This window comes from Hyalella azteca, unplaced genomic scaffold, assembly GCF_000764305.2.
Source record: "Hyalella azteca isolate HAZT.00-mixed unplaced genomic scaffold, Hazt_2.0.2 contig8627, whole genome shotgun sequence".
NCBI lineage: Eukaryota > Metazoa > Arthropoda > Malacostraca > Amphipoda > Hyalellidae > Hyalella > Hyalella azteca.
The window spans coordinates 87,330-100,548 of record NW_025938715.1 but is presented as its reverse complement, the minus strand read 5'-3'; the positions used below and the strand labels follow the sequence as shown (position 1 = coordinate 100,548).

At 34.8% G+C, this 13,219-nt stretch overlaps 1 protein-coding gene across 1 annotated transcript; it reads left to right on the top strand.

The window, feature by feature from the left end:
• Positions 1 to 1,675: 1,675 nt before the first annotated feature.
• On the top strand, positions 1,676 to 10,545 carry LOC108680991 (D-aspartate oxidase; the record flags this gene model as incomplete). The annotated part of the gene is made up of 8 exons (XM_018169925.2): positions 1,676 to 1,732; positions 3,964 to 4,073; positions 5,611 to 5,734; positions 6,227 to 6,375; positions 7,017 to 7,173; positions 8,402 to 8,590; positions 9,773 to 9,775; positions 10,044 to 10,545. Coding segments are annotated over 8 exons (900 nt in total), but the record flags the coding sequence as incomplete, so codon positions are not given.
• Positions 10,546 to 13,219: the final 2,674 nt, after the last annotated feature.

Here is a 13,219-nt window from a genome sequence, read left to right as displayed (position 1 = left end):
TATACCTACTGTACATGTCGACATTCAACTAAATAAACACGAAAACTCGGACCTGCATCCTCCCTTTACCCTACCAGTATTTAGGGAAGCCTCAGTCAAATACGAAATCTTCAGCGCAATATTAAACGACTAGTATCCCTCAATCTTCAGTGAGACCCCTCAGTTACCCTCAAACTTCTCTCAGTAGTCCCTCAATCGCCAACATCCCTCAGAACTACTTCAAGTTCAAACCTCATCGACCCGTACAAATATTGCTCTCATCCAAGTATAAGAAAGCAGAAAATATAATTCAGTTATCTGTCTGTCTATGATTGATGCTTAGATAGATTGCGCTACAAAAATACAAACGTTTTGCTGATTATCGTATTATCATCACGTTATCAGCAGTAATAAAGTCATGGTGCTCATGTAATCTTGGATACAAGTCGAAACCTTGCTGACCTTGAGGCGCAAGACGCAACTAAAATGTTTATGACCAACGCCACGACGAGTTGTTGGCAAGCGATACTTCGTCTCAGTGTTGAATCTCAGTGTTCATTTGGATGTGACGAGTATAGCTCACTCTGTTGGTAAATCCTTTGTTTGAATAAATTGAAATAATTTGTCGTGTGATTGAATGGTGTAGTGGAATAGTTGCGTTTGAATATAGGCATGAGGCAAAGGCAGCATTGTGGTGATTAACGGTGCTGAGGAGGGGTGCCTTCCCAGCATCAGGGATGTTAAAATTTATACAAATATTATTGAATCAATATGAGAACCCAGTGTAAATTCATAAAGATTCTGAGCAACTCTTGTTCATAATGGAAAAAATGAAATAATAGCAAAACTTCTCGTTTAATAACTGCTAATTGCATGATTACTGCTATGTAAACTTACCAAACAGCAGAACAATGAAGTATTTTTGCGTTTCATTGAATTGTCATTTTATATTATCACAATACAACGCTTCGTTTTTAATGAACTACATAGAATTAACTGATATAAAAATTACATGCTAATGGAGGTGAGGTTTTGCTTGAAATGACGGACAAGAATTTATCTGCGCTAGATTTGTTATCAGGATAAGCTTTGGATAGGCTTTTCCAATTAGCCTGGGACGGGTGATTGCAATCAGGCCATTTTTTTATTTTACTTTCAAATAAAGAACGGGCGACTAGTGGAAAGCAATTAATAGACTAAATATATTTCATCATCCCACCGAAGAACGTCATACGTGCATTCAATGGGTTACAAACGTTGATAAATCAAAAACTAATGTTAATTTGGAGTTTTCTATTAGTAATTAGGAGACGTACTTAATGACAGTGACATAGAGATTAGGTTTGCATTTTGTAAAGAGGATCACGTTAAAGATATATATTCAAAATATTTATTGGCTGAATTATTTGCTACACTTTTAAATAAGAATTATGACTTTAATGCTGTGATTTAATCAGAACTGACTTTGAATGGTTCTCATGTCTACTCATTTCTATTAGAAAGAGAAAAGAGAATACATGAAATGCTAAATATATAATAATAATTAACACTCCATGCTCAAATGGCAGGAATTATTTTGCGAGAATAACCGGTTCCTTGTTATTACAGTCATTTCTAAAATTGTTATCAATAAGAACTGGTGCATCTTACGTCTAAGTAATAAGAATAGGAGAAAATAAATAAGACAAAGTAACGCTTTGTTGTGGGTCTCACCACAGCCACGCAGCTGCAACAAGTGGCACCACATGTGGAGGTAAGGAGTGATGAACTAAATATAGATACTTTCAGTAGATAATGAAACTTGCTAGCGTATTTAATAAATTTTTGAAATAAATGTAGATACTTTCAGTAGATAATGAAACTTGCTTGCGTATTTAACAAATTTTCTTCATAAACAATGCAGACGTTGTTCTGTTCCTTCTTTCACGTGGGATTTTAAAACATCTGCAAAATTGAGTAAAATTCAAAACTTTTTGTACCAAAGGACCAACAGTGATGTCATATTTGAAACATGTCAAGTTTCTGTAACTGAGAATATTTTTTAGTTCGTTTTGTACATGAAATATGTTGAATATTCTGATAAAAAAAACTGCTGGAAAAGATAATGTCAAGTAAAATTCATCGAGCAGATGACAATTGCAGTGCAGAGCGCAGATTTTTGTTCCGCATTGCAGCACCATAATTAGGCGGCGTCTTGGGCCCATTTAATTAACAAATTTTTTAATATATAAATTACTAAAGTGCTGCTATTAAGTGGATTTTAATCTATCCACCTCAGTATAATTTAAGATGAAAAGTGAAAAATAATGTAGGATTGATTAATTTTTGAGATGAGTAGGTAACACAAGATGTTAGGTAAATATTTTTAACATCCGCAATGTTTTCAGGTATAATGTTCTTAAAAACGAACTAAATATTTTAGAAAAATAGTTCAGTATATCATTAAGGCTGTTTGACACTGGTGGGGAAAGGAAGACTATGCGTAAATTACGCGGGTACTGCAAATAATCTAGTGTTCGGAAAACTACACAGTTCGATGCCGATGGTTTCACTGGTGTAAACGCTAGATCGTTTTATGTCATGTAGTAAAAAATTCAAAATTCTGTCTGAACAATATTTTTTGTATGATACGATGTTGCCTCACCCACAACTTGAAAATATGATCCAATAGTCACCATCACTGAACATGCTTTGCACAGTAGAACGCACTTTGATAATCATTTTGAGTTGCACGATGTAATCAGGACATTGCATATCGTAAAATAATATTGTTGGGGACTAATCAATAAATAGGCTTTCTTTGACCCCAGAAACTTGGCCAATGATCGACAATAAAAGATGAACAAAAATGTGATAAATAAAGAACAATAATAACAAATGAACGATAACTCCAAGAAAACAAATTACAAACTATAAACCGTGTTTCTTTCTAGCCCTTGCCTATTAATTCCTAGTTGTGTCCTAGGTTCGGACCCGCGCTCCGTGGTGGATCACATAGCAATGACAAATAAGTAAACATTCATTTGCGAAGTCATCGGTGGTGAATCAAAACGGAAAGACAAATTTAACGAACCCTACTGTAATCCCTAACAATATGTCCAGTAGTTACCATACAATAATGCAGCATCATTTCCATAAGATGATAATTGAAAGTTGAGAGCGGTCTGTTGGAAATTGATTAAACATCCCAAGTGAAAATCGCATTAAATGTTGGAAGGGCATATTTAATGCCTTTTATTATTCTTCCTCATTCTTCAGTATTAGAACACGATTCAAATCTTATTTGTATATTAGATACAGCTTTCTGCAGTCAACATCAAAGGGTTTAATGTACAAGATTTGCTATTTTTTTTGGGGTAATTTGAAATGAGAATACATATGTATGTAGGTAATTTTTCAACGTCATTTACAATTACAATTTTTCAACGTCATTTTATATAGTAACGATTTTCACTATTAAATGATAAAGAGATCGAATGTACATTTCTAGACGCTTTGAACTTAAACGTACCGACAGATATCTCACATCCATTAAAAATGATGAAATTTTTATTGCGGCCTTTGATATTAAGTATTCGTAATTAAACCTAAGAAATGGTAAATTTTCTTACATAACTGGAAGTAGTTCACACGTGTCATTTCTACTGAGACGTCATAAGTTAAGAAAAAAATGTATCCATCAGCTCAAAGACAAACATATCATGCAATTAATTTTTTGATCAAAATACGTGTCATTTCAAATCATAGATAAATGAGATATTGTCTAAAGAAAGTTGAGCGCACCCACCACAATCTAGACCAAAACACTCCTTTATTTTCTGAAAAAAACTCCTTTATTTTCTGCACATTCTAGAGTCTAGACCAAAACACACATGTGCTAACTCCTTTATTTTGTTTTAAATTCATGTACATTTGTTCTTTTATGATAGGAAATAAAAAGCTGTTAGCAGTTAATTTTCTGAAATATTTTATTCCCTTCTAAAGGTGACTCTGATAGCAGACAAGTTCACGGCTGAGACTCTCAGCAACGGCGCCGCAGGAGTCTTCCGTCCGAGCAGCAATAACTTTCGCGGGCCAAACCATGAAACTGCTTCGTGAGTTGTTCATGAAAGTTGTCTATGAAAGTTGTTCATGAAAGTTGTTCATGAAAGTCGTCCATGAAAGTGGTCCATGAAAGTTGTCCATGAAAGTTGTCCATGAAAGTTGTCCATGAAAGTTGTCCATGAAAGTTGTCCATGAAAGTCGTTCATAAAAGTTGTCCATGAAAGTTGTTCATCAAAGTTGTTCATGAAAGTTGTCCATGAAAGTTGTTCATGAAAGTTGTCCATGAAAGTTGTTCATGAAAGTTGTCCATGAAAGTTTTTCATGAAAGTTGTCCATGAAAGTGGCCCATGAAAGTGGTTCATGAAAGTGGTTCATGAAAGTTGTTCATGAAAGTTGTCCATGAAAGTTGTTCATGAAAGTTGTCCATGAAAGTTGTTCATGAAAGTTGTCCATGAAAGTGGCCCATGAAAGTGGTTCATGAAAGTGGTTCATGAAAGTTGTTCATGAAAGTTGTGCATGAAAGTGGCCCATGAAAGTGGTTCATGAAAGTGGTTCATGATAGTTGTTCATGAAAGTTGTCCATGAAAGTTGTCCATGAAAGTTGTCCACGAAAGTTGTTCATGAAAGTTGTCCATGAAAGTTGTGCATGAAAGTGGTCCATGAAAGTTGTCGATGAAAGTGGTCTATGTCATGAAAGTTGTTCATGAAAGTTGTCCATGAAAGTTGTTCATGAAAGTTGTTCATGAAAGTTGTCCATGAAATTGTCCATGAAAGTTGTTCATGAAAGTTGTTCATGAAAGTTGTCCATGAAAGTTGTTCATGAAAGTCGTTCATGAAAGTCGTTCATGAAAGTCGTCTTTGAACTGCCGACAAACGCGTGTATCACTAACTGGAGTTTGTCCAAATGAATCAAAGTTAATTTATTGTTGAATATATTAATTAACTTACCATGAAGATGGTCTAACTGATATAAGCTTTAATATACGTCTTTGATGGAAATGCAGTGACATTGATTTAAAAATCTGATATCAAGAACTTTTTGATGATGATCCAAGGGATCTAACTTGAATTTATTTTTTTTCATGCTGAAATCTCAGGCAGGATTATTCCAAATAATCAAACTTTAATTTATCATTTGAGACGATAGCTTTACAATTAAGCTGATTTAATTAACTAGAATTGAACATGTTTGTGATATTATCACGCCCAAGATTGGTGCAAATAATCCAATTTTATATTCTCGCTTAAGTGATCGGCTTACAATGATTATAAGTCAAATAATTAAACATAATGTAAATGTCTTTTTGATGGAATCACTGGTGGATTTGATCAAATAATCGAACTTTCTCGTTAAAAATGTCAGCATCATGATGAAGGTGATTTAAATAAACAGTAAAAATGTCGCATTAATAAATAATTGCTGATGGCATTTCTTCTACGCTGTAATTTGCGTAATTCCTGCAGCAATTCTTCGTCGTTCAGCTGATCTGCCTAACGACTGACGCGGGATATATTATATATAAGTATATATATATTATATGTGTAGATTATTATAAGATTACGTATATATTTGAATGTTTTTTCCAGGCGATGGCTACGAGATTCGTACGATTACTACAAAGAAATTCTTGATTCTCCAGAGGCCGAGGCAGCAGGCATCAAGAGCCTCGCAGTGACTGTGCTCTCCACTGAACACGAGAAAATAGTCAAGGTTTCATGCCACGCCATTTACTGTTAAATAAAACTTTTATTTTAATAACGATTATATTTCTATAAATTTTAGAATTTTTTAATTTTTTGAGCTAATTTTAGGGTTAAAAGGGGAAACGGAATTCATTTATCTAATCGTGAAATGTCATATTTCCATCATTCCATCTCCTGATTCCCCAATATATTAACATATTTTAATAAATTAATTTGGGTTACCGTCGACTTCAAGAAACAAGTAGTTCATTCATTTATCGGAGGAGGATTTAGGAGAAGAGCCAAAGTTACGCAAAAAAAACGATTAATATTTACACTGGTTAAGTTTAAATTTCTTTTTTAGCGCATTTTCCCATGGAAAAAAGGCCCTGTTGTGCTCGTCATGTCCGTCCGTCTGTCCGTGACTTCACGTTTTCGTCGACGAGAAAATACGCTCTCTGTCACTCACTACAGTGAGTACTGAGTTATATTTTTTATTGTAATCTTCCCTGTTACACAGAACGCGTTTTTGGAGGGGCTCTTGCCCGATTACCGTTTCATGACTTCAGAAGAACTGGGGCAGTTTCAGGGAGGTCCCTACATATATGGCTGTCGCTTCACCACCATGCTGACAGACTGCAGCAAGTTCCTGCCTTACCTCATGGCCAAGTTAGCGACACGCTACTGATATATTTGTTATTAATTTTGGTAAAAATTTTGCCGTTCAATTCATTCCATGACGTTTATGAAAAAAATATAACTCAGTATTCACTGCAGTGAGTGACAGAAAGCGCATTTTCTCGTCGACGAAAACGTGAAGTCATCGAAGGACAGAAAGATGGACGGACGGACATGACGAGTACAATAGCGCCTTTTTTCCATAAATGAGAAAATGCGCTAAAAAAGAATAGTTGGGCAGTGGCACCGCATCATTTCGTGCTAAATAAAATTTAAATTAGACCAGAGCATATATGTCATGGTAATAATGTTTGGTTGGTTCAAGGATGTAGTTTAGGGAAGTAATATCTGGTTTTAGCGGTTAGGAAGAGGAGCTTGGAGTCGAGTGTGAGGGAGTTTTAAGTACATATATATTTAAATTTCCTCAATATATGTCTCTTCGTTGCTCTCGTAGTGAAGAACGATAATTCTTTGCCGAAAATAAAACGAATGTGCTCTTTGACAAATGCTTGCTAGGTTTGCATTAATAAATAGCTGCTCAAGGTACGATTATACCTTAATTAGATTATGTAATATACATAGATAATTATATATATTACGATATAATTATATTAAATAAATAAATGGTGCAGGTTTAGAGATCGTGGAGGCAAGATCATCAAGCAGCGCGTGGCTTCTTTCAATGAGCTCGCCCCACATTTTGATGTTGTGGTGAACTGCTGTGGGCTGGTGGCCGGTGATATGTGTGGTGACTCGACCATCACACCTATCCGAGGTCAGGTCTATAAGGTGAGATGATGAATAAATAAGAATTTAAAGGCAAATAAAGTAGGCAGAAAATTTTACATTTCTTTACATAAGAAAAAGTTTCGGAGTTCAGCTCCATCGTCAGTTCAGAAAGAATCCTATAGGACAAGCAAAATCAATTAGAAAACTAAAATTCACATTGAAGATACAACCCTAAGTCGACATAAGAAAAAATGAATAGACATGAGTGGACAGGTCTATCCATTTAAAATTTCAAGGAGATAGGAGCCGAAGGCGACATTCAAACTAGATTTTTGTTTGAAAATATTCTAGGGGTTTATATTTTCTGGGGGATTCTAAAATTCGTAGGTCAGAAAACCCGGGTCGTGTAAGCTAGAACTCTAAATAATTATTGGGCACCGGGGCATTGCACTTCTCGGCATGGACGCGCACAGCTGAATGAGGAGGATGCGCAAGCAGGGTTCCCGTTCTGTAATTTCAGCCCTTTATGCTCCGCCAGCCTCGTATAAAAATTGCGAGAGTCATACCGACGTACGCTGATGCGCACTGCACACAAATGCATCTATAAACTAGGGACGAACGCTTAAAAAGAGGGAAAGCATCTTTATACTTGAAGAAGACAATTCTAAAATTATTCACCAACACTACTAGCAGATTAACATTCGGAAGGTATTTAGTGAATAAAACTTTCAATTCTTTAGCCATAGTCTCAGATGCATTACCAAAGTGGGGAAAAGAAGAGAAAATATATGAGACAAGATTTTCTCATATAAGGAAAAGTGAGATGACGAATCGGAGATATTTTGCTTCAACGAATGGCCAGTTTCATTCCAAATATATTAATTCAGTGCTTCCCAAACTCACCTTAGTCCAAGAAATGAATTGGTATTTCATCGTTCAATTTAGTGAATCCTGGCATGAGGTATTTATGTTGATAATGTTGAAATAAATAAATTATATAGAATGTGACGAATACAATGCATGAAGATTTAAGTCGTCACACCTATTATTTCCATCAATAATTTTCAGTGGCTTCGGAGGAGCAAAGCTCTCAAAAATTATAGATAGGACACACATATATTCAAAACACTATGACAATATTTTCATTTAAAAACAACTCTGAGGGCAGAATCCCCAAATCGTCAATCCCCAGAATCCCCAAATCGAAGCCCCAAAATTATTCGATTACAGCAGAATCCCCAAATCGTTTCATATAACAATTTCTAATCTCTTCGTGATTTTTGTGCAGGTCAAAGCACCTTGGATAACAGAAGGTTTTTACTCCGATTACGATACTTACATCTTACCTGGACCCGAATACGTGACTCTAGGCGGATGTCGTCAGTTTGACTCCTACAACACCGAGATCGATGTACATGATTCCAAGTCCATCTGGGAACGCTGTCTCCGGCTCATGCCGAGCCTGCGTGATGCTCAGGTGACTTTGGCGATGCAATGTCAACATTTGTTTGATGGTCTCGTGAATTGCCGTTGCAGCGCCGACAAAATTTGTTTCATGCTCTGTTGAACTCATGATGGAATGTCAATAAAAGTCTATTTTTATACAGATCAATTTGCTAATGAATGTAAGAAAATAATTTTTGATGCTCGGGGACAGTGAAAAAGGAAAAATCAGAAGCATTTTTAATTTTTTTAATATAAAAAAGCCAGAAATTAAAGAAAAATAACTTTGTTCGCATGAAGTTCGTTTTGCTCTTCGTTGTTTTCATGGCGATTGTTTTGCTATACAGAAACTGCAACTGAATTTCTATCTAAATCCGCATCAAATTAACATCAAAAACTGAATTAATTCGAGCTTTAAATATGTAATCTATATTACATGATTAATATGACTTACTTGATGCATCCCACTTAAATCGGATGTTCGTTTTGAAAGAAGTACAGTAGCGATAAAAAAATTTTCCGTAGTTTTTAAAATTAGCCAGCGTTTTTCATGCAAAATTTATAATGCTATGCAGTTACGGACATTGTTTAATGTATCATTCGAATCCAAGTCAAAATTTACAAATTTGTATCGAATGAAAATCTCCCAATTCAAATTATTTCGGGTGATCAACTGCCATACGAAAACAATTAATCTGAAGGACAATTGGCACAATATTGGTGTTTAAATTGCGGAGTCATTTCATTCAATAAGTTAACTTCAATAAAAACTCTTATTTCCTGCATTTTTAAATTTGTCATCAACATGTCTCATGTTATTCAAAGTTCCACTGCATTTTCATCTAAAAAATAATTTTGGAAACTATTTCCCAATTCTATTCGTGGACATTTATTCAGACTGAATACGGTTTCAGAATTCAATTGAAAATCAAATTAAAATCGATTGAATTTCTCAAGAGGTTATAATCAAGTTAGCGAATTTTCTTTATACGTAACAAGTGATTTTCCATCGTCAAAAAACTTGCATCGATTCTTTCCTATATGTCCGTTTCTCCCGTTAAGTGAACATTTGCAAAATCGCCGTAAATTCCCGGAACGAAAACTGGCAATTCTTGCGGAATAAAGAACTCAATCTTTTCCTTAAAACTTGCAGATTCTTCTTCAGGGAAAACGCTTTTTCGTATTTTCTCGGTAGTTTGAAGTGTTTTGTGTTCAGATCGTGCGAGANTCTGTTATTTGCCAGCATTTTCTGATTGTGATGTTTATCTAATTTAAATTAATAAAATACCAAATGAGTTCCAGTATCAATTAAATAATAAATATTTGCGTATATTCCAATGATTGTCTGTTTTTCGCTAGCCTTTGATACTTATGATGTTTATCTAATTTAAATTAAAAAATTACCAAATGAGTTCCAATCTCACTTAAATAATAAATATTTGCGTATATTCTAATGAAGGATTAGTAATAAATTTATTCATGCACAGATGGTGCATAATTACGGTCACGGAGGCTACGGAGTAACATCGGCTCCAGGTACAGCCGTAGCTGCAGTGCAGCTCGTGTTACAGTCGCTGCCTGTGACCTCGAAGCTGTAACGAAAGTTATTACAGTGACATTACTTGCCGTAATCTGCGCGAGTAATTTGAAGTCGTGCGTTACATTCATTTGGATATTAATATGATCGAAAGTGTTACGGTATAATATGAAGCAGCTGTATTATTGTGACATTACATGCTATATCTGCACAAGTAATTTGGAGTCGTGCATTACATTCATTTGGAAATTATTATGATCGAAAGTGCTACGGTACGATATGAAATTTGCACACTCATTAACTCTTCAAGTGAAGAAAAAAAGGATCATTTATCAATGCGATATGTCGTAGAACAAACGAAGAGCTTTGGGTTTCTGATACTTTCAGTCTGAAATTAGGCAGACCCTCTTAAATTTATGTATGTGTGAGTATCAGGTATATATTTTTTAACATGGCTATTTTACTACCGATAGGATTTTTAGCACACATATAGCCACTGTACCGATGAATCTATGACGAATTCCATCATGGAAACCATCAATGTTAAGGCTCTCTCGAACAAATTGAACATCATCATTTTGTGATGTTCGACATTTGAACATTTGATTTTCCTAAGCGAATCACTAACGGGAAAATGTTAGTGAATGATAATTTTTTCACTAAATGAGAATTTTTCGCTATTGTTTTGAATTTAAAATTATGATGAAATACTCGTATTAAATAATATTTAAATCCGATATAATTCAAAGATAATTTACATTTAGTTTCTAATTTTACTTATTTTTAGTCAAGAAAAGATTCATTCGCTTTTCTTGCCTTTTGACCCTCATGAAAGATACGATTGAAAATAAAACTCGTGTTATTGGGAATTTTCATAGGGCGGCAAGTTTCTTACCGTCAACCTCGAGATCTTATGTAAATCATGGGGTAACTTGTTAGAAATGAGGTAACTTCTAAGCCATAGGTTTAATAAGTACAGAGAATAATAATGTGGTCCAATCAGCTCATATTTTAAGAGATTATCTTCGTACTTATTGAGTACAACAAAATTGAGCTTGAGATATTCCTGAGACGGAATGTGATTAGCAGCAATGATATGATGTGAATTATTCATTTCTGATAATGAAGAATTAATTTATTTATTATTATCGAAAACATTTCATCATTTTTTATTATTAATAATAATAATAATAATAACGTGAGTTAACCTCCATCATGAATATGATACAATTACCGAGTTTACTCTGATGTTGAGATCAATGAACTTCAATGTACCTTAAGTGTATTATTGCACAAAATAGAAATTAACACATTGATGTCATTGGTGCCCGGTACGCAGCATATTCATTATGGTTGTACTTTTTCTGCATAAGACCGTTAAAGGATTAAGAGCGAATTTTTGCGTCGGCAGAGAGCAAAATGCTGATGATGTTTCGCACTATACGACATGAGTTGAATTTCAACAGTGCATATTATCTCACTGTTTAATTCATTCGTTTAAGGTTATCACCCGATAAATATTGCAAAAATAAATTAGCAGTAGCTAATTAAGCATTTGAGTTAAAGTGTCTGTTATTTGCCAGCATTTTCTGATTGTGATGTTTATCTAATTTAAATTAATAAAATACCAAATGAGTTCCAGTATCAATTAAATAATAAATATTTGCGTATATTCCAATGATTGTCTGTTTTTCGCTAGCCTTTGATACTTATGATGTTTACCTAATTTAAATTAATAAAATACCAAATGAGTTCCAGTATCAATTAAAAAATAATACTTGCCTCTATTCGAATGATCGATTATTAATAAATTTATTCATGCACAGATGGTGCATAATTACGGTCACGGAGGCTACGGCGTAACATCGGCTCCAGGTACAGCCGTAGCTGCAGTGCAGCTCGTGTTACAGTCGCTGCCTGTGACCTCGAAGCTGTAACGACAGTTATTACGGTGACATTACTTGCCGTAATCTGCGCGAGTAATTTGGTGTCGTGCGTTACATTCATTTGGATATTAATATGATTGTAAGTGTTACAGTACAATATGAAGCGACTGCATTACAGTGACATTACTTGCCGTAATCTGCGCGAGTAATTTGGTGTCGTGCGTTACATTCATTTGGATATTAATATGATTGTAAGTGTTACAGTACAATATGAAGCGACTGCATTACAGTGACATTACTTGCCGTAATCTGCGCGAGTAATTTGGAGTCGTGCGTTACATTCATTTGGATATTAATATGATCGAAAGTGTTACAGTACAAAATGAAATTTACACACGCATTTTCTCTTCAAGAGAAGATAAAATATAACTGAGTACTCACTGAAGTGAGTGACAGCAAGCTATTTTCTGGTCGACGAAAACGTGGTCACGGACGGACGGACGGACGGACGGACAGACAGACGGACGGATATGACGAGCACAATAGTGCCTTTTTTTCATTAAATGAGAGAATGCGCTAAAAACTGAGCATTTATCAATGCGATATGTCGTAGAGTAAACGAAGAGCTTCGGGTTTCTGATGTCATCAGTTTGAAATTAGGCCCACCGTTTATGAGCACCAAGTATATTTTTTTAACTTGGCTGTTTTATTATTGTTGGATTTTTAGCACACATATAGCCATTATAACAATGAATCTTTGACGAATTCCATCATAAACACCATCAATGTTGAGGTTAGGTCTCGAACAAATTGAGCATCATAATTTTGTGATGTTCGACATTTGATCACTCGATTTTCTTGAGCGAATCACTAACGGGAAAATGTTAGTGAATGATAATTTTCCGCTATATAAGAATTTCTCGCTATTGTTGTGAATTGAAAATTATGAGGAAATAATCGTATTAAATAAAATTTACATACGAAAAATTCAAAGATAATTATATTTAGTACTTGTAGTTAAGAAAAGATTCATTTACTTTTCGTGTTTTTTAAACCTCATGAAAGTTGCGATTGAAAATAAAACTCGTGTTATTGGGGATTTCCTGATATGGTGGCAAGTTTCTTACCGTCAACCTCGAGATCTTATGTAAATCATGGGGTAACTTGTTAGAAATGAGGTAACTTCTAAGCCATAGGGTAACTTCCAAGCCATAGGGTAACTTCTAAGCAATGGGATAAC